Here is a 27,255-nt window from a genome sequence, read left to right on the forward strand (position 1 = left end):
GCAGGGGCGGCGTCGCGACGCGCCAAACGCACCACCGGCGCCGCCGCAAACAAGGCAAATAAAACAACGACTTTAAAATGTAATACACATACAACTGTTTATTGAGACATATAAATCATCAGTCCTCTCAGAATTAATTGATAGACGATATACATCATAACAAGTCATCGAGTTCGAAGCTGGCAACTCCCGACCATTAATACAATACAGTAACAGTCATCGACGGCGACGGATTTGGATCACCGTGTGGCGGCTGGACTTGCCTGCGATGGCCGTCGCATAAACGACGACGTATATTCAAAATATACGACGTTTTCTAAACGCCGGCCCATCGCAAGCACCACATACAATCAGCTGGTTGGAGTAGTTGTAGTGAATGGCAATTTGTGTTACTAGTGATAGAATGTATATAATTCTAATACAGTATAATGTCAATTGATTAGCTACATCACACTAAAGATTAAAAGGACAGATCAACTTTGTTACAGTGTACTGAAAGGGACATGCCGGGGAAGCAAAAAGCAAATCATCAATAAAAATAATCGATACAATTATTGTTAAATAAAAAAATCATTAACCATGATATTGAGCCTAACATTGCAATTGAGTGTTTTAGCTGTAATATTTCTGTCTGGAGCTGAACTGTAATTGTTAATCCGGTGCCGGAAACAGAAGTATATGCTTTTAAACTCCTTAAATTACTGCTAAAATACATCACAATGCAAAAATGCATTTGCAGGAATAAAATATATAATTATATTATACATATAATAAAACTCACTCGTTTCATGAGCAACGGTCTTAGTCAGGACACTGCATGAACCGAGTGCAGTCCCTCCATGCCCTGCCCGATCGGTGTAACGGCCACCGATCGCGCTAAACAGTGCCAAACCCATGCTTCCATACAGTCAGTGTTTCAATAAAACAGCCAACAGACGAATTTATTAAATTTACAAAACCACGATTATAACCGAATCTATGCAGTGATGTGACACCTGGGATGTCGGGTTGCAATTAAGTAATAAAAAGTAATAAAAAACACATGAAAAAAATTAGAATAAAGTGCAGACTGTCCGTCCCGACCATCCATGTCGGGACGCCAACCTGCACTGAGACTATAACACGACGGGCGACGTCCCTGCGATGTAACCTCCAGAGCAAGGGGACACATCACCCAAATAACATTAAAACATAATAAAAAAAATAACTTATACAATTTAATTTTCAAAATGAATTTCAAACGATACAGTTAAAAAATTTAGAAAAATCCAACATGGCATACGAAGTAATCAAATCAACAAATTATTATAAAAAAAAAACGAATGCAGATAGATATTATCAATGAATTAATAGTATGGGGACACCATCAGCTGTTGGGTTCCTCTATGTAGGGCGCAGGCGCACACCAGCAGGCACTAAAGGGTGCGCCTACCCTTGCCCAGACGTAGGGCCACTCGCACTCAGTCCCACCGTGGGCTGCACTGTCCTATCACTTAGCTCCAGGATCCGTACGAATCCTGGTACCACGCCTGCTGCTCTCCATTGACATCCGCCCCCAGCGGCTGCTGCGGGAGGGGCTGGCTACCCCAGTTGCTCTGGTATCTGCGCTTTGTCTCCCCTTGGTTCTGGTGACCCCCGTCAAATTTCCGTTTACCTGCTAAAAACACATTTTCAGGTACTGTTTTATGTATCAAAATATCCAAATACATAATTTCAAAGAAAGAGAATACTTATTATTCTGGCTTAACGTACACAACACAATATAGGATTCTATTTCAAGGTGGAAGAAGAAACTGCTCTAACTCCATTCGCTGCATCACACAAAAACTAAGCACAACTTAACAAAACTGAAACTGAAAGGAATCGGTAAGGATGGGTGAGGTAAAATTTTTGCACCTAGTGCTGACAACACTTTTGAAGAATAATTTACCTGGTAAACTTCCCTTGGCGCGGCCCACTCCCCCACGAGCGGTTTGGCGTGCTGCCCCACGGCCCCCTGCTACTCCTCCCCGGCCCGCTCTGTTGGCCGCCGCCCCACGGGCTGGGGGCCCACCGGCCCGGCCACGTGCCACCACCCCACGCCCACGGCCAGCCTGTCAACACACATCATCAATGCGAAATTTAAATAAAAATTCAATGTGTTTATGTGTGTATGTGCTCGTCGCATCAACCGTCGGAAACGGTGACATCCCGACGTTTAAAATAAAATCAAAATAAAACCAACAACAAAATACAACCGACGAAAACGAATCGATCTAGGTTGGATCCTTTCTACCACTTTTAAAAATGGATGATGAGTGCTGGTCTACGCAGTTTCGATCGCATTTAATTTCCCAAACTTTTTACGAAATTAATCAGACCAGGGTTGAATTCTGGCTTTTATCACCTTCCGCCAGCACTTCAAGCCGCTCTGATTATTCCAGAATATGGAAATTATCACAACAAAGTTAGAAGAGCCGCTTGAAACTAATCGATTTTTTATATTACATAAATAAAACGATTTTTAGAAAATTTAAAGTACGACTTTTAACATGACGCACACTAACAGCACTCAACAAGGAATGTGTCAAATGCATAAATACAGTAGAACGGATGAGGTCTTCAAACATCACAAACGGTTTTACTAGCACGTAAGGGATTCGAAACATTCGGGATAAAAATAAATAATAAAGGATTGTGATTATTTCATTCACTTGTTGTAACTCATCGACGAGGAAGCAACAATTAAATTGAATAAACTTCAGTAGTCACAATTCCAAATTATATTACTTGAAATAAGAAAAATAGAAATGTATAAATCAAGCAAATGTCTATTTTATTAATCTTTTTTCTAAATACTTCACGTGAATCTGTAATAACTTCCAAAAAAAAAATAATTTACAAGTTTTAAATATCATTTTTTACCTGTATTTGATGGTTATCAATTATCATCCGCTGCACTGACATTCATGCAAAATACACAAAAGGTAGGTTTAATGGGAGAAAGGTAAATTGTTAGTGCGTATACACATTTAACTGTACGAATGAAAATTGGGTATGAATTGTTATGTGACTTGAAGTATAACACCAAAAAAGTACGCCCAGATTTATCTGTTATCCTTACTGATAAAACTGGTTGAACCAAAACCTACGCCTACATCCCGTAAAAATACTGAATGAATTCTAAAATGATCGATGTTTTTTCCAATGATTAAGCAAATTCATAGTACCTTACTTTGTTAAAATGGTATTAACACGTTTCAGTGAAAAAAAAATATGATATAAGGTACTATAAACCTGGGCCACATGAAAAGGATGGAATTCTGGGAAATGAAACATTTATTGGTAGAAAGGATTACAACAAACCTGATTCCCACTGCTAACTTCGTAGTACACGCTGGTCGAACTCAACGTGCCTCCTTCATCCAGTTCCTAAGTGTCAACATAAAAGTCAGTACCATTCTATGGCAACACTTAGCACTGGTTGCCTTACTCTTTGACAATATATGAATTGAAACGAATTGCACTAAAATTCAAATAAATGACACTACCAAGTGGCGATCAGTGCAGTTCGTTTCGCTCCTTCTTTAAACCTATCAATATGCGGAAGCTCTAGAAAGGGTTATCCAAAAATAATCAAAGAATGGTTTAAGATGGAAGCTCTGCTACAGAGCATGGGACCGCCTACAACGGTCAAGCCAAGCAAAGCAAATTAACAATATATATAAAAAATGATAAACAAAAAAGCAAAAGCTTCTAATAAGCACTATAAGCGTAAAGCAAAGACAAAAGGCAGATGCAATATTTCAACGACATTGCTGTGACACGAAACATGGACAGAGACACAAGCTGCGTTCTTCTAGACACTTGCGTAAAGCTCAAATTAAAAAAAATATATGTTTATAATAATATGACAAAAATAATAGTGTAAAAGGTTAGTGTCGGCGTGGCGGCGTCTCGTCCCTCGCCCCACTTTTGGATAACCCTGCAACTAAGAGCAGCGCATCATATCTGAGCCAGCCTACGCGCGGGCTGGCCTTAATTCATCATTTTTCCATTATTGTCATCATGATCGATCATCATTGTCATCGTCATCACGACTCGTTTGTTCTCTCTCTGTTCATGTGTGTATATCTCCGTCACTTTTCCCGGCGGCGCTGAATTTTGAAGTTGGCTCAGATATGATGGTGATTTGAATGTGGCAAGTGTACAGATTTTATTAGTCGACCATGCAAGCGGGCCGGGCAGTTAGGGGTGTTAGGTGTGCGGCTCGTTAGTGGCATTTGCCGACACTGTGCCACAATCAAACTACCGCATTAATATTATAAAAGAAAAAATTAATTAAAAAAAAATAAAAAACAACAACGGTAAACAATTTCAATAGGCCACCCACCGGTTGTGGTTGCCGGCCTCTCCCTCGGGATTGCGTCGGCGCCGTCGGATAATCATAATAGTAATCTTCATACCGGTAATAGTCATCATAATATGGGTCACTGTAGCCGCCTCGATAATCCCCGTACCCGTAATAGTCGTAATCATAATCTATAAAAGACAATACAGTCCCAATTTAGCCAACTAGATCCAATCGAGATATTGCATGGAGGTTGTACTACTAGAGCATGCCGGGAAAAGAGTCAAGTAACGATTCTCGCCAATAATAATAATAATTTGCTTTTAATCACAATTACACAACACTACGCTAAAAATTTCATTTTTTATCATCATCGTCATCATGTTCAATGACTGTTATCAACAGAACGTGGCGCGCCGCTGGTGCGCCATCTCTACTTGTTCATTGTCAACTACCAGGCGTTTGGAGAGAAATCTCACAAAAAACAAGAGAATAAAGGTCAGACCCTACACCACAGCATTTACTTACCCGCTTTCCTGGCTGTAAGCGCAACATTAAACAACAACAACAACAACACAAATGAAAGGCAAATAGAAAGAGAAAGACAAGAAAATATAAGACAACACATGCATGTTAGAGTCGGAGCCGCGTGCAATGCTGTACGATGCCCTTGCCTTGCGGTGCCCCCGGCTGCCTCATGCGCACTTTCTATCACTCCTACACTACTAAAAAACACGCTCACGCAATACCATACACACCAACCCCTTTTACAACTAGCACAAATTTTCAGCTACGACAAATACGTTAATAAATATTACAATCACTACATAAACTTTCAGACCTGGAATAAACAATGTTTTAATCGAACAATAATATTATTATTTAGCATTATTATTTATTAATAAACATCAATAGGTATTCCTCGTCAACTTGCAGTCAGTCTGAACAAAATCACATAAAGACACTTTACAAAACAAAAAATTCGTGTTAGTGGATTGCTGGAAATTTTAATGCTTGTTAAACAGTACGGTGGTAAGGGTGGTTAAAATTTAGCTAGTTACTGGTTAATTATGGACAGCTGTAGTGCAGAACATTAACCATTACAGTTATTTTTTAAATGTTAACAAATAGGATGTGCCTCATTGAATCATCATTTGTTAATTTATTTTTTTTTCAACAATACAATTACTACACAATAAATAACACTAGTTATGTTATACCATTATCAAAAAACAGCACTACTAAGTACAAACTTTGTTAATACAAATACAAGTCCTAAAAGCTAAACCGTTTTTGTTTAAATCAAGTATGGCATTCACTTTTTAATCACTCCTTAAAGAAAAAAAATCTTACGTTTTCGCTGCGTCAGTGAATAATGAAAAATTAAGTAATGACTTCTTTTGTTAGTGTGAAAATAATTAAAATTGAGTCACATTCCATTATTTATTAACACCGTAAAAAGAATGAATGTAAAACAATGTTGTCTTATTAAGAAAATTTCATACAAGAATTAGCATACTTTCAAGTGTGGAATAGTTACTTGACTAACAAGCAGACTAAGGACCTCGTCTTATTAATAAAAATGGAAAAGTAATCTGCTTTCAGTTTAGAGTACTTTCCGAACTTACCGTAATCCCCACGGCCCATCGGTCCTCTCATACCGGCACCGCTCCTCGCTCCCTGTCCAGGTGGTCCCCTCAAAGGCATAGCACCTGGCATCATTCTGTCGACAAAAAAAAAACATTTTAAATTTATAATTCGCTTCCTGGCTTTCACCCAGACACTCACCCTCCACGCACTTGCATCATTTGCATCATACGTCTTTCACGCGCTCTTAAAATTTCTTCCTTTTTCTTTTTATCGGACGGAGGTTTTGCTAACGATACTTCTATATTGGAGCCGCCCATCTCTTTCCCGTCTAATTCTTCCATAGCCTGTTGACAAAAAAATCAATTTCGTCAAAAAAACTACAGTCGTCGTCGACATTACTTTGACGGCATTTTCCCGATCCTCAAAATGTATAAAGGCATAATCTTTAATTTTTTTAACGCGTTCTACTTTTCCGTAGGCCTCGAACGCTTCTTTGAGTTTTTCTTCGCTGATTTCTTGCGTTAAATTTCGTACGTATAAAACTTTGACCTTAGACATGGTCTGTTCGTCCGGCTCCTCTTGTGGATCGGCCCAATCGACGATGATGTCACAGCCCCAGACTTTGATTCGTCCAGTTCCCAATCGACGTTTAGCCAACGATGCGGCTTTATGAGATTCATACTCTAGGAAGCAGAAGCCGCGATTCTTCTTCTTGTCATCTGGCGAGCTGTAGATGATGACTTCCACGAGGCCGGCTGTACAGAACGCGTGTCGATTAAGAATGGAAGATCGTGCGTGGAGAGGCGCATTGTCAGGACGAGCACCAAAGTCCACTGCACCACCGCGATAATACCAAAAAATACAGAAGAGCAAGAAGCTTGGGCTACTCGCACTGGACCTTGCCACCCTTCCGTGCTTGTAGCGGCCCTGCCCTACCCATTGCTCAGGCGCAGACTAACGCATTCCAGGGTTTAAGGGTATCTCAACTTACGTGCATGTTTGGAAAACTCTTCCAAGAGATCGTCTCGATCCCGGTTCTTTGGAATATAGCCCACAAATAACCGGTGATTGTTATAAGATATGGTTACGCCAATCTTTTTGCCTTTCCGTATCTCATAATCATTCAGCTGCAAGAACAGTGGAAGGGTAGCCAATTATGCCATGGGCAAAAGGGTGGGACGGGGCAGGAAAGGACTGAGCCCGGCAGCCGGCCGCCACTAGCTACTGATGCACTTTACCTGTTAATTTACCAAACTCTTCCAGAATCTCCTCTTTGCCTTTAGACTTTGGTATGTTGCCCACGAAAAGTCGAAGGTTCGGAACACTAATGTTAATTTTCAGGGTCTTGCCGGGTTTGATTTCGTGATTATCGAGCTGTGGGTCAAGAAATAAATATGCCAGAAATCGATTTAGACACATCAAATCTTAAATTTAGCACGTAGTGCAGTCGGGCTGCTATATGCCAAATAGCAAATTCAAACAAAAAATATCAGAAAAACGAACAAAGTATACACGACATGCCAAAAAAACGCTTCCACGTCACGTCCTCCTCGGCCAATCTTCCCAACGCTTGACTTTGATCCTTCTAACGAAGTTTGAAGAAAACTTTTGGTTAGCCGCCCGACAACTTGATACTAAACAAATCAATTTAGTTACCAAAATAGACAATTTTGCACAGGGACCTTCAACATTATCAATCAATCAATACAATGCATGTCTACTGAACAGGCATGCATGCAGAGGTTTTTATTTTTATTTTCAATTTTTACATTATCTTTTTAAAGAAACCAGCATTGCTGCCCGGAACCTGGAATGCTGAACTGTGCTCGAACACCACCGCTACACCCAAACCAAAATTATACACTACACCTGTGACTACCACTGACGTAACTAGGCATCAACAATAGTTTTGCTTTAACAATCGACACATTTTACCCACATTTGTTTTCTTTCCCTCCCCCCATTTTTTAAGTGTACCAATACAAACTCTATTTACCCACAATTTTAATAAAAACTACATTTACTCTACAACTACGTAAATTTCATGTTACTAAATTCCACCTAGTTACGACAGTGGTGACTACTATTTGAATAAAATTTAGTACGATCCGGTCTCAATTTTGCCCCTTTTTGCAAAGAGGAGACCTGTAAAGGAAAAGATTTTAAATCCAGCCAAACACACCAGTACTTCTCTAGAGCCAATCGCGACACTAGCACAGTGGCGTAGTGTCTGTGATCTCAATTTGGTCGCGTCAAGGGCTCTGATGGAGGAGAAAGCTACAGAGGGAGAGAAGTATGCTCCGTAGTCAGAGCCGCTGCAACAAAAGTGAGCACTAAATTGCCGGCTGTGACAACAGTTGGCACACATCACTATAAGAATTGCCAATTAAAAAAAAATTAAATCATTCGGCTCCAAGACCACCCGGATACCATCCCGATGCTCTCTTCGCCTGGACTCCAAAGGACAACGGTCCTCTGAAATCCGCCAATTTTAAGGTCGCAAGGTTGAAAAGGGTGCAATTTCAAAAACTGTTCCTGTTTGGTCAGTTTTCAAAAAATTATTACTTTCCAAAACGCTGTTAGGGCCTTCAAGACAAACTAACCAATCACCGATTTCAAACTGACTGGATACTATATTTCTTTACATGGAAATAATAAAGTGTACTACTCTTACTACTTGAACGCCCCTCTCCATCACCTCAATCATGATATGTCGCTTCCGAACAGTGATTTCTACTCCACAATCCAAACATCACTCCCACTTACCTTTTGGACGGCTTGCTGGGCAGCATCACGTGTCGTAAACGTCACGAATGCATACCCTCTGTTGGTGCCGGTCATAGGGTCCATCATCAATCTCAAATCCCAAATCGTGCCGCAACCCTCAAACAATGGAATCAATTCATCTTCGTACATGTCCTTCGGGATCTTCCCGCAAAAGACCTCACAGCCGGCACCTGGAGGCGATCCGTCCCATCCAGGCGGAGGTCCTCCATACTTGCGTTGACCTACCAACACCAACAAATATGAAAAAATCAAAGTTTTATTTGACAATTACCAGTGGTGACATCCAACGTATATCCCGTCCTGTCTAAAATCTGCTTGATCTTCTCTTCATCGGGTCCTTTCACAGGGGCGGGTGCAGGAGTCGTCGTTCCTTGACTCGAACCGGCGCGACTCTTCTGACGATAGGTCTTCATAACGCCGCAGAGATAAGCCGATTTATTCGAAACATGTTCCAAATTTGAATCGAGGAACTGGCCCAGGACGTTGAGGGCCCCGTCCACAGGAAACTCCTTGAGAGCATCGAGAGCTCTCTCGTCGAGGTCGACATGTGCTAGTTTTCCAGTCTTATAAATCTCGTCTAACTTAGCAGCCACCTTCTCATCGAGGCCATATTCTATTAATTTTTGATAGTCTTCGGTTCTCTCGGGTTCCCCTTCAATTTTCATTGGCTCTTCTGATAATTCACCATTTCCTTCGGCCATAGCTGCAATTTTAACCAAGTGTAGGTGAGAGGAAATTTCGGGCCAAAAACAACGATAAACAATACAACGTCTGGTCCTTGAATCAGTAAAGCGATTTATATTTAGAAAGATCCGTAAGTACGGTGTGCTATTTGCATATTATTTGAATAGTTTTGATTTTATCGACGCAAGGAAAGATCTTAAATCAACTTCTAGACCAATCACGAAGCTATGTAATGTCCACCTAAACGTTCATGTGGTTACTGCATCCTGGTAACCAATTACGTAATTCTTTTTTAATTTTGATTGACATCCCTTCGCGAAATTCCAAGGTTAAAAAAATTAGACCAAGTACACAATTAACGTAAAGCTAAAAATACTTAAAACGTAAAATAACCGCATCATTTAATTTATTATTTTAATCTTTATTCTTTGTTGACAATTGATGATTCACAGACAACTGTTACCATGGATATTATCATCTTGAATGAGTTAAGTTTTAATTACGCAAAACAAAAAAAGTATAAACAAAATATTGTACTCCAAATTTAAAACATGTAAATATAAACAACATCAATTACATCGCCGCCTCTTTGTCTACCGAATTTCCTCGAATCAAAACAGACTTTCAATAAGGAAAACTCATTGAAAATTACAACTGATTAAAAACCGGTTGAACACACATTAGAGTCAATTAAAGAAAGATCCACAGACGAATGCAAACTGTTGTTTAAACATACAATTACAGGTTGATATCGGTATTGCGTAATTAAAAAAGAATTGAGGCTTCTGTAAGAAAATAAGTCGAACTTACCGTTTTTTTGTTTTTTTACTAAAACGTCAAATGTGAAATGTTGGAGTTATTCTTATAACATTGGATTTCAGCCTAAATATTTTCGTTTGTATTTATACAAAAATAAAACGTAAACATAACTGAGGTGAAATTTTTAAAAGTAAATAAGATTTGTGAAAATCTGTTAATTTAAGAATTAAACTAATTAAACGAAAAATATTTTCAAACCAAATTTTTCCCACTACACCATTAAATCTATTTACAAGTGTGTAAAATAATAAAAAGATGAGTAACGAATTTTAAATTAGGAATTGAAAAGTAAGTTTATTTGTTTAATAGAAATATTTAATAGAAATATTTTCAAAACAATACAATTTCACATCAGTTCACTCTCGGCAATACGCCAGATCATGAATCATGTATGTGCTTCATGTTCTTTCTGGAATTCCCCGTTAAAATTTCTTTCATTAACCAACATTTACGAACAAGGCAAATAATTTAAATATAAATTAGGAAATGTAACGTAATGCTAAAACAATGATCTCAAAAATTGTACCGTTAATAGAGCAAATGAAGATGTGTTTAAATGATTCTTAGTTACGTCTATAAAAGGAACAATTTACAATTTTTCTAACCCAAACTTGATTTTAAAAATCCACGTGCAAGAATCTCACAGATACAACAATATATTTTCCTGAAACTTTGATGTTTGTAATACACCACTTATTGATATTTTAAAAGGAGGATCATTTCTCACCCTCCAAGTTACGACTAGAAAATAGAATCTTTTGGGGGTTTAATTGTTATTATAGCAGAAATATGAAATTGAAAAGAACTTACAGTTTTTCTTGAATTATCACAATCGTCAAATTGTCTAATTTGACAAGAGGCGTAACTGGTGTCTACGACAAAAAATTGCTGCTGAAATTATACATTTGCAAAAATAAACCTAAAAAGTCGACGCACAAGACTTTTAAGTCAAAGTACTTTGTAAATTTTATAATTTTTGTATTCTTGCGCCCGTCAAAAAAATTGTGAATTTCCGGTTTGCCCAGTATTTCGATTTTCCCGCGCAAAAACGGTCGAGTTGCGCACATACCGCCTACCGACCGGCTTTTTGTTAACGGCGAATAAACAACGCTTCCCAATGCGAGAAAAGAGAAAAACGAAGCCGTTATTGAAGCTTTACAACTTAGAAAACATCAGCAAAAGCAATCTACACACTACCGGCATCTACAATAAAATCACAACTACTCAACCATTGTCGTACGACAACAAAACAACTGATTAATGCACCGATCAAACCCAACCAGCAAGTCCAGACATTGGCCGGTCAAAAGGGTAGCAAATAAGACCGGTGGAACCTTACCCGTTCAAACGCAATTTTAAAACGCACACAAAATTTACACAAAAAACCCTAAAAATAACATAAACTTTATATAATTTAAAATGGCGGCCGAGACTGCAATGGCTACGTCAACGTGACCCGGGTTTACACGGCGACGCGCAACTGTTCGGCCTCGAACCAATGCGCGTTCCGCGATATAAAGCCCGTATCACACTTGCACTCACAACCGAAATAATTATCGGGCGATTTATTTTTTCTTATTTTTGCAATTATCGATGCGACGTCGTTCGCCTGTTGCTAACAAAGACGCAATATCGGCGATTTTCCGCGAGCCACCGCCCCCTTTTCGCATTTTCCGCCAATGCTAAAGGCCGCGTCACACCAGCGACGGGTTTGAAATTTGACGGGAAATGCGAGAAATGGGACGCCGGGTGGACGCGCTTCCGTTGCTATGCCGGCATGTGAGCGACGCTTTGCACGCAAGAAAAAAAATCAAAGCTGAAATCCGTTGCCATTTCACGATCCACAAATCCATGGCAAGCTTAAAATAGGTACCTACCACTCACTTCGAACTTATGCAAATCACTTCACACTTTAACAAACACAACAAACATCGTTTAAAAATAAAAGAAACACTCTTAGGTTTAACAAAACTAACTAGATTGCTCGTTAAAATTAACAATAAATAAATACGAAAACTTAAAACACAAACTTAATTTGGTCCTAGTTTTTGCGAAAAAAAATTAATAACGAATTTCGGCTTTTGATGTAGTACCGACTCCCGCGGTGTAATGCAATGTGCACTCTGCAGATTCCGTTGTTTTGCAAGCCGTCTAGTCGGCGCGTACTTGCTGCATTCAGGTTGCTCGCTAGCCAACGGACATGCGCCTTTCGCGCTCAAATTGCAAACCAGTCTGGCATTTCATACATTCTTTAAATTGCCTCCTATTCACAGCCGTATTTAACGACCACGACGTGCCTTTCGATCGTCAAAATTCGATCAAAAAATCGACGAATGTCAATTGCCAATACTGTCAATTAGCCGCCGCCCGCTGCGACCAGTCCGACGAAATAACAGTACTCTTCCAAGGACTTGCTAAACGATCCGGCAATTTAACTCGAAACACACGTTACGTGGTTTTATTTATCGATATTTTCGAGAAAGTAATGAAATGATCAGTCTCCCACGGTGATGGGGATTTAAAATTCGCAAAAAGAATCATCTCCAATTGCGATATTGCAAATATTCCGTTCGGATGGTGGCTGAGCGGTTCCCGCCACTATACACGGCGCAAACAGGTTATTCTAGATTTATTCCCCGTATAAAAACTTAATTTCCAAAGGGGCGGAGGCGGTTAAAAATCTTATAAACTGGTTTGTGTGTGCTCAGAATACCAACGGCGGCTCGTCATGGCAAGCAGAAGTTTATTTTCATTCACCTCTCCGAGAAGATGACTATTTTCATATTCAAGGACGAACGACATGCTTCAATTTTTACCAACGTGACATTTAATATTCATAAAACAGTGATTCTAAGAAAAGTACCACGAGTACAAAGTACAAACTTTCAAACTGAAAAAAATTCCATTCTAAGAAAATCCGAAACTGAACAGTTGATATAATAGTCGAAAAAATGTCAAATAGTAAATCGGCTGATATAAGAATATATTAATCTTAATTATTTTGCTAGCAAACAAAAGCAGTTCACCAGCAATTGGTTCAGTTTTAAATTCTATAAAGCAAACAACTTTCAGACGAATAAATTTTCTTTTGCCTTCACCTTGAAAGATCAAAAATTTAATGATTCATTTATATTTACGATTGCATAACAATTAACAGTCGCTTTAATTTATAAGGACAGGTATAACTTGATCTTTAAAGTTTTTAAATGTGGAGACTGACTTAACTTTGAAAATGTTTTCTTGATTCACAAAAATTTGAACCGTAATTTTTTGGTAAACCATACATGATTTTCATATTATGTCAATTAACTATAATTTTGCATTACTTTTTTGGGCATTTTCTCCAATCATTTTAATTCGCTATTAATTTCATTAATGTATCTGACAGCTTACTTAAAATCAAAAATTTTAATTTAACAAATAATTTCTGTTTTTCAAAATCTTCTTGGTGACATATTTATTTGTCTGTAAAATAACTTATGAGTAAAATAATTTCCGAAAATATAAGTCATTATTCATAAAAAATAATAAAAAAGGATACAGTGGTAAACGACATATGTATTTAGTACATACATATCCCTTGTCCCTTGTAGATATAACAAAAAAATATTTGAGTACTCGAAAAATACAAATTGTAAAAGTTTAATTTCTACCTATCAAATGATTAGCACAACTTTTTCTAAAATCTTTGCAAAAACACAAGAAAAATTTTCAATTCAAGTTAAAAATATACTTAGTTCTTTTTCTAACAAGTACCTGAAATACGGTTTTTGCGGACAAAGCGTTGCTGTTTTCGGACGAGGCAAAGCCGAAAAAAACAAATAAGTCCGCAAAAATGTTTTAGGTATGTTACAAACATCAAACAACATTTTTTTTTGTAAAAGCTCCCAAAAACACATTCACAGTGCTTATTATTTATGATTAATGTCAACAGAGCAAAAATTTATCAAAAATAGTGAGCTTAGAATTTTAATCACCATAATAACTATTATATTATTTTTTTCGTCCTTAAAAACTGTATTTTAGGTACTAGTAACCAAAATAACTATTTTTTGTATACGCTCCTAAAAACAGCTCTTTTAGGTACTTACCTAGTACATTTGAGTCCCTAAAATGAGTATTTTCCAGACTCAATAAAATAGTACGGAAAACAATTATTTTAGGTACTCAGTCCCCAAAAACAGTTTTTCCGAACTAAAATTAAAATTGGTTATTATGGTGGCGATTTTTTTTTTAAATTAATAAGAAGTGTGATCTTGTGTTTTGGGAGCTGTAACAAAAAAATGTTGTTTGTAACACGTACCTAAAACTCATCTGCTATTCGTCTGCAAAAACTGTATTTTAGGTACTTGTAACAAAAATAACCATTTGTCTACTATTTTATTGAGTCCCAAAAAGACTCATTTTGAAGACTCCAAAGCTATTTTTGGAAGCGTATAATTTCAATGAAATACTGGTAATAATAAGCTCTAAATCGATGAAAATTCTTCTACAGCTTCAGTTTTAAATTGTCTTTTGTTGATTGCGGTGCAACCAGCAACCTCCTTATTTAATCGCTTTTTTCCTCATGATTCATAATTATTTTATATTCTTGACAATTGCAAGGCTGCATTACAAATTGCGTCCAATTTTTTGTGACTTTCTCGTTTCTCGCTCTCAATTTTTTTAGTCTTTATCTATTTTTTTTTGCTTTGTAACATCTTTCTTCATGCCTAATATTCATGTAAAAGTTTACTTCAAATAGTACCTATTCAAAACATGATAAAAACTGCAAAAAATGTCAACCTAATCAGTCTAGCTTGACATGTAAATTTTGCTTGCAGATGACGCAATAAAATGCTTTTCAGCAAGTCTGTCGTTTTCTCATCTGCATCAGATAATACCGTATTACATACACGAAGTACACCGTTTTGTCAATTATCGAGAATTTCTCCAAAGAATACCCTAAACACCTGCACTTCAAGCCTGATGAAAAGTAGGTGTCCCAACTAACCAACGATTACAATCTTTCCCATCATAAGCCCCTATAATTTTTAATACAAAAACAGAACAGGTTTTGGCGATTATATCAAATAACAAAACACCCTGACGTGCTCCTCCCTCTCGACACATTTAGCCAATTTTTTTTTCGGCATAAAATTCGCACAAATTACGTGTGGGTGTGGTACACATGTTAATTTATTTATCCGATTCGAAATAAGTAATAATAAAATCGAGTGAAAAACGTATCCAGGTGCACCGCCACTGGCCTCTCGCAAAACCATGCTCGTCGGCGTTGCATGTCCGCTAAACCGAAGAAGGACAAGGAGAGTACGACGACGCGCCAGCTGGCTTGCAAAATTCCCCCTTGGTCCCGCTCACACCGAGCACTTGCCAAATGTAATCGCGAGGTGCTGCCAGCCAACAAAAGGGTTAGCTCTACTGGGAAGACCGAGGACTGCATCATCCTGCGTGTGACTGTGCTGATTTTTCATACTATAGGTCTTCGCGTAACGGCCATACGGACGGGGACCACCTTTCTTTGCTTTCGTCCTTCCACGGCCGGAGGTTCCGCGAAAACAGTGGCGCACCCCTCACACAAAAACGCCAATGTTGTTGCTCCACCAAATGGTTCATTATTTAATTGATAGACGCTGATTACTTGAAAATTAGTAATTGTCTAGAAAGTTTACCAATTCACAAACTAGACAAAATTATGCCTTATAACATGCTAAACCTGTGTCATATTCATCGTCAAAAAACGAAAACTGATAACTTTTATACAGGGTGCGTCAGAACTCGCGCACCAGAGAAAAATAAGGTAAGATATTAAGAACATGAAAAAAATGTTAAAAAAATTTTATCTATAAAAATTTATAAGGGTTTAAAGTTTGCAATTTGACTCGATTTATTTCTGTTGGAAAAATAATTTTCCAATTTTTTTTGCTATAGTCTATTAAAAGAGGAAACAAGGAAGCTGTATCCTAAACTGTAACTCTGTTCAATGATATTTGTGGCTTTTATTGGCAAAATTTTTGTCCCTTTACTAAATAATTGTAAAAAAACGTCAAAATTTTTTGACAGATGGAATTTTTTAAACATTTTGTTCATGTTTCTGGAATCTTACCTTACTTGAAAATTTTCTCTGGGGCCCGAGTTCTGGCGCACCCTGTATTTACAAGATTTAGGTACTAGTTTTAAATGCAATAAAGTCAAAAAATAAACAAGAAAGGCTATTGATACCACTTTTACCATACTAATAACTAATAAGTAATAAAATAAATGTCTCAGAGTTGCGTATCAGAAAGTTCTTAGTTTAAAAAATTTACAGTTGAAAGTGTGAGGTGTCAATAGAAAATCCGACATCCACAGCTCTTAACGCTTTTTAGTACTTTTCATTCTAAAATTCAAATATTTATTAAAACTATAATTTTAAAATAAACTTAGATTTTGATTTTCAATTAAGAAAAATATGAAAAATTTTCTATGAGGCTCTGAGGTCAAGAAGAAAATTCTTAGTTAGGAATTTGAAATTTCCAAGTTAACATCAAAGTTGCAAGTTCGAAATTCAAAAATTTCAAACTAAGTTAAAATTCCCATGACAAAAAAATATAGCTCTTCAAAGGCTTCTTAAGTTTTTGGTCTTTCAGATCGTGTATTTTTAAATTTAGAAAACAGATACTTGTTAAAACATTAATAAATTGAAAAATTTAACAATAACCTAAATCCGACAACATCAGAAACAAATGAGCTAAGGCCTACAAGACAATATAAAAATTGACAGTTCTGTTTTTTTAAAGGGTTGAAAAAAAAATTAAACTCATTTTTATGCTTAGCTGAAAGTCTTCAATCACTATTCGAGAGTTAGTCCAACATTTTTTAATCACCGTGTATATTAGGTACTCCTTCCGTTCAGAAATAAGTGTCCGATTTCGATTTTTTTCCTGTCCAGAAATAAGTGTCCGATTCTCTTTAAAAACCATATTTTATTAAAACATAATTACAATACAATAACGATTCTCTAAATTTTTTAAGAGTTATTTGAATTATTTAAACTGAATTGATGATATTTTATACATGTTCATAAAGTCCAAAATTAAACTTTATAGAAATTGGAAGCCTATCAAGTCTTTGTAAATGGTCTTTTTTCATATGACTTACTTTTAATTGTTACCTCCATTTACTCTCATACCGAAGAGTATCTTCTAAAAAAAACTACGACACTTTTTAGTTGCTGTCAAAAACTTCACATATAAAAAGTGTTTTTAAAATGATAGATAGCAAAGCCGCCTTTTCTTAATTTTTGAAAAACAACAAAATCGGACACTTATTTCTGGACAGAGGAAGCAAAAATTAGAAAAAGTCAGAAAAAATAAATACAATTTAATTTATTAACATGTCAAGTCTAAGAGACTTTTGAGTAGGTATAAATATTTCTAGTTGGAAGTAATACGAGTACAAACTTTTATTTAAAAATAAAAAATTGAAAACAAATATGACTAATTTAATTTCAGAATTGCGACCTGTAAATTCAAAATTTTAACTAAAACAGAATTCTGTTTCTAATTTTTCGTGTATTAAGCAATCGTTTTGATTGTTGAATTTTTTTTTTAGGTAGATACTGCTATTTGGTATGATTCAAATTCATAATATTGGAATAAGAAAATTTTCTATAATCTAATTAAATTGTTGTTATAAAACTAGATAAATCCAGTTCATGATTTCTTGTTTTACATTGTTTCTGTCGCCTTCTTTTTTAAAAATCGTTTCAAGTCCGTGGCAAAAACTATATTGTGTTTTTAAAGCAAAATAAGTTGAATTACTGATGTATAACGTATTTAATAAAAATTTCCAATTTATACCAAAATCCCGATTTCAAAATTTGCAATAAAACTCAGCTTAAATTTTGAATCCGAAAACATACTTAAATAAAAATGACAAGATACGATTATGTTTCACAATAACAATTCTCTACACCCAAGTCTGATGGTTTTCGTATTATTTTCATATCCGGCGTTAAATTTCATAATTCTTATATCATTTTTCGCGTGTGATCCGTTGATGCTTAAAACCTGGAACACCACTGACCCAGTGGCACTGACAGCATCTGGCCAAGTTCACGAAATTATAGGATGAATCTGAACGTTGTCAACGACCGGTTGGCAGGACCACTTGTTTCATTTTTCGTTTCGGGGGGCAGAAATGGTATATGGCCTGCGGTTTGTCATCGCGGCTACTTGTCATCGGTTCGCTTTTAGAAAAAAGCTCTTAAAGGAGGATCAAAAATAGAGGAAAAACTTATCTATCATCGCTAAAACAAATAACCTTATCGCGCTACTAACGGATTTTTCAAAGATTGTTACATAAAGATAAAGAATTGTGTGTCAATTTTTTGGTTATTTTTTACGTTTATTATCAAGGATATATGTATTTTTAAAAAAGTGTGAAAACAATGTCTAATCTAATAATGAAAATATAAAGTAGAAAATATTTTTAAGTTTTGTTACTTTTTTATTAAATATTAACTTAATAATTTTCCGCAATCGCAAATTAAAGATAAATCTTTTTTTTTCAGTTAAAATAGCACTCCAACTATTAGTTACCTTTGCTATAATTAGTACAAGACGACAAAATTGCTTTTACCACAAACTGTAATTAAAATAATATGTAGACAAGTTTTATATTTTACTTTCAACTGTTTGAAGTATGTATAAATGGTTTAATTTTTTTTCAATAAAACAGAAGGAAGTGAAACAAACTGATAGAGATAAAACGCCAGCTGACTTTTGAACAAATGGCGAAAATTTAAATAAGTGTATTTTACATTTTCCGCATTTTTATAAATGGTCACACATTCGCAAACACAACTTTTTTTCAATAACTGTCCCCACATTTTTTATTTTTTTTTTCAAAAAAAGAGTTAACAGCAGTTAGCAATTTATAAGTCGTTGAGTTTGAATCTGTATCTAATAAAATTGCCATTCCAATAAGTCATCTAATAGTCTGGCCTCTCAATATAATCTAGTGATGCCGTACACAGTGGGGTTTACCCCACGTAGTGTATCTTAATTCAGTACATTCACCTTTAACGAACTTTCCGCAACTTTTATAGCGACGCAGACGAGACAGTTTATACGCAACTGGACCACGACAGACCGGTCACATCACGTGCGTATTCCTATTCGCAAAAAAGATCACGCATAATCGTGCAAGGATGATACGCAAATTCTGCACATTACCCATTGTTCCCCCTTTGCAGCTCCCATCAGACAGATAGGTGTGGTACAGCTTGGTGCGAAACAACTAGTGGGGAAGTGGAATTTTTTCAAATTTGCACAACCCAACAGATATCCGTTTTGAAATTTAATAGTGGAAAAGGAGACAAGAAGGGAAGGAAGCTACGTACGACAACGCACTTTGAAGATTTCACTACTAGACCCTTGCATTTTGCATATTTTTGTATACATTTGTATTTTAAGGAAAATAACAGCCCAGTTTTGCCAAAGCTTTGTCAAAACATTGTGTTTAATTTTGTTTAAAAACAATTTACAGCCGCATATTTTGGCACGATTTACATTTGAAAAACGGTCTAGTTTCTTGATTTCTAGTGTTTAAATGTCGGTTTAATGAAATGTAACCAGAATTCTGGAATTTGCAATACGAGAGGAAAAGGAATTTAGTTATTCTTGCAGATATTAATTTATGTATAAAGCAATTTACTTAATGGTCCATAAAGTTTAATATGAAATTATTCTATAAAAACAATAAATATTGAAAATATGTGAAGCAATAAGGAAGAATAACTAGAACTCATAAAAAACTAAATAAAGTTAAGTAGTAATAACGGTCGTGTCTGGTTATCAGATTTGTGTTACGTCTTTAGAATTTATAGATACAATTTGTGATTTTTACTTCCTATAAAAAGTTTTTTCTTCGACTATTACCGAATAACAGTCCTCTTGGTTGATTTATACTCATATCTTTTAAAACTTAAAATATTCTTACACTAGTATTATTAGAATTGTTTCAGCTAGCTGGACATTATCTTGACAGTGAAAATTTTTAGATAAATTTGTTCAAATTAGTAAGTAGTCTAGAACTCGTTTAGAATAGCATATTCCGCCCTAAAATTTTCTAATAATCTGTAGCAAAAAAAATTGGAAAATTAACTAACAGAAAACTAACAGAAATAGAGTCAACGTGCGAAATTTAAACTCTCATAACTTCAAAATTTTTATAAATAGAGTTTTTTAGACATGTCTTCCGTTTCTGATAATCCTACCTAACATTAGCATTTTTCTCTGGAGCGCGAGTTCTAGCGCACTCTGTATTGATATTATTTGCAAAATATTGCATTAATGAATAGAAAAACAAACACAGTTTTAAATCTAAGGAAATAGGTACATACAGGTGATTCTCAAATAGACCGACAAAATTTTATCCTTGCTACTAGCAAATGAGTACATGCTAAAAAAAATTGTAAAAAAATAGTAAAAAACAAATATTAAATAATCATTCATCATGATTCATTTATGTGTTCGTAAATAGTATCATCAAAACGTAAAAAAATTATTAATTTAAAAACTTATAAATTCTGAATTGCACATCTGCACGTGCACCCAGTAAAGAAATCAATATCATCATTTTTATTTAAACATTTCTATTGATTCTAACCAATAACAATTTAACGCAACAACAATAATAATTATTGACTATCACCATTACCTATACCGGGTGTCCGATCTCAAACTCGAACATATAAGGAAATAATGTTGAATGAGATTTTTAAGTATTCTGTCAGTTACTTTGATAATAAAATAAGTAAGTAAAATAAGTAAGAAAAATAATAATAAGTATCTAAGTAATCAAGAATTTCATTGGTTTTTATTAAAAATAACAAAAAGTATTAAGTAATAAAGAAAATCAAATAGGTACGTTTTGACCATAGAAGCTCTTTTTGCATTAGAGTAATATTGCATTTTTACTTAACTCCAAATAAATTGTAAATTTTTTTTTACGTTTTTGACATCAACTAGTGCATACCTACTTATTTCACGTATTGATAAATTTGAAAATTGTATTTTAAAGTAAAAATACCATTTTTATACTTATTTTTGGAATCATTTGAAGCTAAATAATTTTATCTTTCGATAGGTAAGTACCATCACCTTACTCATAGGTGGTATTGGCGAGCCTGAATCAGCAAAAATAAACATAAATCTTTATGTTCGCGATTGAAAGTAAACACTCTGTATAAAAACTAATTTTCAAAAAATCCTTTCCTCAAGTGTATATTTGGTTGCCTACGTCAAATCTTAGATTTAAAAACGTGAAACACTTGTTGACTCCTTCATTACCACCAATCGCCCACAACAATAATGGTAAACAACCATTGGTGGGGGTATCCGATGAGTGTACCTGCAACGTTCGGTGGGCAGGGCAGATTCTAACGTAACCTAAGATTCGACACCGTCAAAACAAAGCAAAACCACCCCTAAAATCGCCACCCCCGAACTCTTAAAATGACGTATTAACCAAACAAGTGTGTGTAATCTCACAATAACGCAAAAATGTGGCGTCTTTGTGCTTTGTGTGTGTGTTTATTAGCACTGGGTGTGATCGCCCAATACGAGTGGCAGGCAAGGGATGCCTACGATGAGGTGCGTCGAGCCATGGACAGAGTGAACAAATACAACTGCGAAATTCAACACGTTGGAGACTTGTACTTGCCGGAAACCTCCGTGTCCCACATCCCCGACATCAAAGATGTCAACATCAATCCCGTTTTTCCCAATAGGACTCAACTACTTCACATACACAACATGGCCCTGAGTCGAGCCTTTTTCTGGAGTTATATCCTTCAGAGTCGATTCATTCGTCCGGCCATAAACGACACCTATGACCCCGGGATGATGTACTACTTCCTCTCCACCGTGGCCGATGTCTCCACCAACAATCACGTCAACGCTAGTGCTATTTATTTCGCCCCCAACATGTCATACTCCTCTTCTTACCGCGGCTTCTTCAACAAGACTTTCCCAAGATTCGCCCCTAGGACATTCCGAGCCGACGATTTCAACGACCCCATACATTTAGAACGTATTTCCACCCTGAATACGTTCACAGTGTACGATTTAGGGGCTATCAAACCTAACACTAGCGACGACTACACTTCAGATTTTTACCGAATTAATGAATGGTACAAGAAGTGGCTCCCTGATCGAGTTTTTGATAGGCATGACACGAAGACGACTTATCAGATTTATATCAGATATGCAAACAATACTAATGAAACATTTACGTTTCATGGACCTCCCGGAGCCGATGAAAGTCCGGGGCCTGTCCAATGGACCAGACCCTATTTTGACTGCGGGAGATCGAATAGATGGTTGGTGGCGGCTGTTGTGCCTATTGCTGACATTTATCCAAGACATACGGGGTTTAGGCATATTGAATATCCCACGTAAGTTGCAGGAAATACAGATTAAAAGACTGTCTTTGGTAGCAACAGGAAATGTAATTATTTTGTCATTACGTTTTGTCCCTTTTAAAATCATATTAGGGTCTAATGACTCACAGTATGAAGCAACAATTATTTTCTTAATATTTTGATGAAATGTTTTAGAAATAGTTGAAATAGAGCCCTTTTTTCATTTATGCTGCGATGAAATATATTTAGACCTCTGGTCTACGATCAAAATTATTCTCAAAACAACGTTTTTTTTCATTCTATTTCAAAGAAAAAAAAATGCACAAATTGAAACAAAAAAAAAAGATAATTTTTTTTAAGTTCAAAATATTTTTAAGCAACAGCTCTTTTTTTTTGAAAAAGATATACAGGTGTTCCATTTTTATTCTTACAAATTTAAGCAGGTGATAGAATATTCAATTTTAAGATAAAAGTTTCCTATGAACATGTATCGAAAAATACTATGTAACGGAGGTAAACACCTAGAAAGAGGAGCATGTTTTAAACATTTAATGGAGTTTGTCTAATATTTCAGAAACCATTTTAGATAAAATTATAAGATTTGTAGAGTTGATTACTTTTATACACCTAAACGAATTCAAAGATAAAATGTTGAAACCAGGGGCGTCCTAGGATAAAAAAATATTCTTAACTGTTTTAGCTGAATTTCTTACCCACTTTCAGCAACAAAATTATAAATTCCATAGTTTTTCACAAAAAGAGGTCTCTTGCGTTTTTTTGGTGCAACTTACCTTTTTTGAGTAAAATTGTTTTAAAATTTACGCTACAGACTCTGCACAGCATAATAGTTATTTATTCGACGAGTTTGAGTGTAAATCGGACGCTTTATTTCACGAAAGGATTATTAAACCACGAGTGTTAACCAATAAAAATTTAAAATTAAATCCGTTCATCCTCAACTCCTCCAATTTATGACACCCCTGAATAAAAATTTCGACATTTGATCTCTGAATTCGTTCAGGTGTTTAAAGGTTATCAGCTGTACCAACTTTTGTAATTTTTTCTATTCTGAAATAGTGGGAAAATCTCATTAAAATACGCACCCCGTTCAGAGGGTGTAGCTCCCTTAGATCACATTTTCCGATATGTTCATAGGAAACTTTTGTCATAAAATTGATTATTCTATCACTTGTTCAAATTTGTAACAATAAAAACGAAACACCCTGTATTTTAGTAAAATCTCTTTCATATCGTATAGTATAAAAATAAAATTACCAAAAAAATCATTCAGAATTATTATTATAAACAATGTTATTTAACTCTAAAATGTTGGTATCATACAATAATAAAAACGAAACAGCCTATATTTTAATAAAATCTTTTATATCGTATAGTGTAGAAATTAAATAACCAAAAAATATCTTTCAGAATTGTTATTATAAAGAATTTTATTTAACTCTAAAATGTTGGTATCATACAAGGTTTGAGGGTCACTGGAACTGTTTATTTGTTAAGATAAAATTTCATTTTTGCAACAAAGAAGAAAATCGTATTTACGAAAATGAAACTTTTAACAAAGTCATCATTTGATTTGCTTTTACCTTGGTTTTTATCAAAATTCGAAGATTTTCTGTTTAATCACTTTCAAATAAATGCTTTCCAATAGGTTTGATTTGTTTTTCAAATTTACGGTCACGAATGTCAAATTTTAAAATAATAAATTGGTTGTCGTGATTATGATTTACGGTGAAACATTAGGTAATGATACTAATGGTCATAGTTGCAGCCCAAGTAGCAAATAATATAAAATGAATAATTTTCTTTTATAACGTGAATTTTTATTTTAATTATTTAGCGTATTAGTTTTCTTCTACTGTGCATATCATCTTTAAATTTCAATCTAAAGACCGTAAACACCCTGCATTGCATTAAAAATGATATTTTAACATTTAATTGTTGGAGAAACTGAATCGAATATTTTTAAATTAGTTACACCGCTGTTTCTGTGGTTGAAATGGACTACGAACGTATCGACATCAACCAATGTCCTCCCGGGTTGGGCAACAAAGAAGGCCTCAACATGTTCGCAGACACAGCCCGGTGTAAAAAAGAAACAACCGAGGTAAATTATTCAGTTTTACCAACCATTTCTAAACAGTTTTCTTAGTGCGAACCTATCCACGGATGGGGCTTCCGAAGAGGCGGCTACCAGTGTCGGTGCAAACCCGGTTACCGTCTCCCCATGCAAGTCCGACGTCCCTTTTTGGGAGAAATAGTAGAACGTGCAACGGCAGAACAATATTACAACGGTTTTGATTGTCTTAAAATCGGATGTATGTAATTGATTTTACATCAAGTACATTAAAAAAATCATAATGTTTTGCAGGGGTACAGAAATTACCGGTTCAGTGGGAAAAAGCAAGTTCATCGGTCCGAAACCACTATCTTGATAAATACAGGGAGTATCGTTATCCTGTCTCAGGACCCGAGGCTTTACACCAACCAAAAATCAATATTCACAAATCTCTTGATTTTATTTTGGGCATGAATAAGGACAATTGTAAGAATTACAACAAGGACGAATTAATTTTGTACGGTGGTGTCGAATATGGCGCTTATGAATTTTTCCAAAATGAAGCCAAAATGGCCTTACGACTCGCGAATTTCATTAGTGCCTTTTTACAAGTCAATGACCCCCATGAGGTGTATTCAGGGAAACGAGTTCCTGACAGACCTCTAACAGAAGACGAAATGATCGGCGAAACTTTAGCCCTTGTTATGGGTAATAACCGAATTTGGTCGGCGGGGACTTACTGGGAACGAAATAAATTCACAAATCGCACACTTTTCGCCCCCTACGCCTACAAAACGCAACTCAACACACGAAAATTCGCAGTTGAAGATTTGGCCCGACTTAACAAATCTGGTAGTCACTCTAGTTAAAAATCTAACACAAAAATTTTAATCTAATGGGTTTTTAGATGAAGTCTATTTGAATAAACCTTGGTTTTTGAAATTGAAACAACGCTGGTTGACTAATTTCGACAGTCTGGAAAAATTTTACATGAAAATTAAAATCCGGTTTAATGAAACTGGCGAAACGACGAGGAAGTATGAACGATATCCGAATTACTACAGAGGGGCTCAACTAAAACACGGCTTATGGACCGAGCCTTATTATGACTGTGATGGCAAAAGGCCCATGTGGAAGATTAAATACGCTGCACCGTTTTTCGGTTGGGACAGTCTTAAAGTGAAACTCGAATTCAAGTAATTTTTCAACTAATCATTGTTTATTCTTTCTAATCATGTTTTATGATTGCAGAGGTGTGGTCACCGTATCAATGGATTTGCTAAAACTGGATATAAATCAATGTCCTGACAGATACTACGTTCCAAACGCGTTCAAAAACACACACAAGTGTGATTTGCGAAATTCATACGTAAGTTTTTTTTGTCAAAAGTGTCGCGGGAAGTAATTATGAAACATTTCAGTGTGTTCCGATCTTGGGTCGTGGATTTGAAACAGGGGGTTATAAATGTGAGTGTAAGCAAGGTTACGAATATCCGTTTGAAGATCTCATTACTTATTACGACGGTCAAGTTCTGGAAGCCGAATTTAGTAACTTAGCTGATAATAATGAGACGCGTTTTGATATGTTCAAGTGCCGCTTAGCTGGCGCTAGCAGTGTTCAAGTTAGTATCGTGACGGTTTTGTTATTAATATTTGTTAGTTTTGGTTTGTATGGCAGAAGTTGAATTTTAAACTAATGACTTGAAATTGAAGGCCTTTTAATGTGCCTTGATGATATTTTAGTTTTACCGTCCATTTTAAGTTGTAGTTGTAGGAGTTTGGTACAAAAAAGAACGTATTTTGTATGTTATTGTGTACTTGTTGTTTTGAAGTGCACTTATTGTAAGGTTAATCGTACTATAGGCCGAGTTGCAATTTTTGTTGGGCGATCGTGAGTTTTGTACAGATGGCTTTATACATGTACATATTTTTGATATTCTTTTTATTTCTAAGTGCACAGACTATGAACAAAAAATTGTTCACTTAATCGATTTTTTTGTATTACATGCATTTTTTATTAATTTTTCCGTCCGTTATTTTAACAATTTGATTATATTAATTTAAGTTTAATAAACGATTTTATAAGGAAAGGTTTTTCATTTTCAAGCGTAGGCCTTGAAATGTTTCAATTCCAGGGAAACTAAAATACACATCTTTCAAAATTCATGTTTTTTAAACGTCAAATAAATGGACGAAAAATTAGCCCAAAACCCGGCTTTTGACTAACTAAAGCGCCAAATTTCTACAAAAGCATCTAATCTACTTTGTTAACTTACCAAAAAATTTGATCTTCGTAAAAAACTTTTGAAAAATCCTCTCGTTTTGAATTTATATAATGAGCATTGTCACAAAATGTACTACACAATTTGTTTTGTTACCCAAACAACCATCATTTGAACAAAAACAATTCAGATATTTTCCTCCAAATAATTATAAATATATTGCAACACTAGTACAAACACCACATAAACTGCCAGAAAAAGCACACAGTAAATTGCAAAAACGTATGTTAGTATTTTGGAAATACGCATTGAATTTGTGACAAAAATTCTGACATAGTAA

The 27,255-nt window shown here is 35.6% G+C and overlaps 2 protein-coding genes across 15 annotated transcripts; one reads left to right on the forward strand and one right to left on the reverse strand.

Moving 5' to 3' along the window:
• Positions 1-71: 71 nt before the first annotated feature.
• On the reverse strand, positions 72-27,130 carry LOC123007941 (heterogeneous nuclear ribonucleoprotein Q-like). Of its 14 annotated transcripts, none has more exons than XR_006412904.1 (12): positions 12,088-12,361; positions 8,979-9,410; positions 8,687-8,928; positions 7,159-7,294; positions 6,320-6,675; positions 6,119-6,264; positions 5,959-6,053; positions 4,373-4,521; positions 3,346-3,411; positions 1,931-2,093; positions 1,753-1,853; positions 1,515-1,657 (listed from the first exon to the last, which is right to left on the reverse strand). XR_006412904.1 is itself a non-coding variant. In XM_044403466.1 (11 exons), the coding sequence occupies exons 2-11, from the start codon at positions 9,406-9,408 to the stop codon at positions 1,494-1,496; spliced, it is 1,947 nt and encodes a 648-aa protein (XP_044259401.1). In that variant the 5' UTR covers positions 9,409-9,410; positions 26,970-27,130; the 3' UTR covers positions 72-1,493. The 14 variants fall into 14 exon arrangements, 10 of the variants coding, with proteins under 10 accessions (XP_044259401.1, XP_044259402.1, XP_044259404.1 ...); XR_006412905.1 differs by having other exon boundaries at positions 1,540-1,654; XM_044403466.1 differs by lacking the exons at positions 1,753-1,853; positions 12,088-12,361 and adding an exon at positions 26,970-27,130 and having other exon boundaries at positions 72-1,657.
• Positions 21,594-26,714, forward strand: LOC123007940. The gene is made up of 7 exons (XM_044403464.1): positions 21,594-22,652; positions 24,609-24,741; positions 24,787-24,952; positions 25,006-25,545; positions 25,601-25,889; positions 25,945-26,062; positions 26,115-26,714. Exons 1-7 carry the CDS (start codon positions 21,760-21,762, stop codon positions 26,376-26,378), a joined length of 2,403 nt encoding a protein of 800 aa, XP_044259399.1. The 5' UTR covers positions 21,594-21,759; the 3' UTR covers positions 26,379-26,714.
• Positions 27,131-27,255: the final 125 nt, after the last annotated feature.

Source organism: Tribolium madens, unplaced genomic scaffold (genome assembly GCF_015345945.1).
Source record: "Tribolium madens isolate multiple individuals breed KSU strain unplaced genomic scaffold, Tmad_KSU_1.1 Scaffold_3;HRSCAF=73;Tcas5.2_LG2, whole genome shotgun sequence".
NCBI classification, from domain to species: Eukaryota; Metazoa; Arthropoda; class Insecta; order Coleoptera; family Tenebrionidae; genus Tribolium; species Tribolium madens.

Excerpts from the sequence above, each read along its gene's own strand:
- LOC123007940 (XM_044403464.1), top strand. The coding sequence starts at position 21,760 with ATGTGGCGTCTTTGTGCTTTGTGTGTGTGTTTATTAGCACTGGGTGTG. Across the intron at positions 24,953-25,005 it reads TGATTGTCTTAAAATCGGAT|GGGTACAGAAATTACCGGTT; the intron begins GTATGTAATTGA and ends AATGTTTTGCAG. Across the intron at positions 25,546-25,600 it reads GGCCCGACTTAACAAATCTG|ATGAAGTCTATTTGAATAAA; the intron begins GTAGTCACTCTA and ends ATGGGTTTTTAG.
- LOC123007941 (XM_044403466.1), bottom strand. The coding sequence starts at position 9,408 with ATGGCCGAAGGAAATGGTGAATTATCAGAAGAGCCAATGAAAATTGAA. Across the intron at positions 6,676-7,158 it reads AGAGTTTGGTAAATTAACAG|CCGGCCTCGTGGAAGTCATC; the intron begins GTAAAGTGCATC and ends CGTTCTGTACAG. Across the intron at positions 4,522-5,958 it reads GATGGGCCGTGGGGATTACG|ATTATGATTACGACTATTAC; the intron begins GTAAGTTCGGAA and ends TGTCTTTTATAG.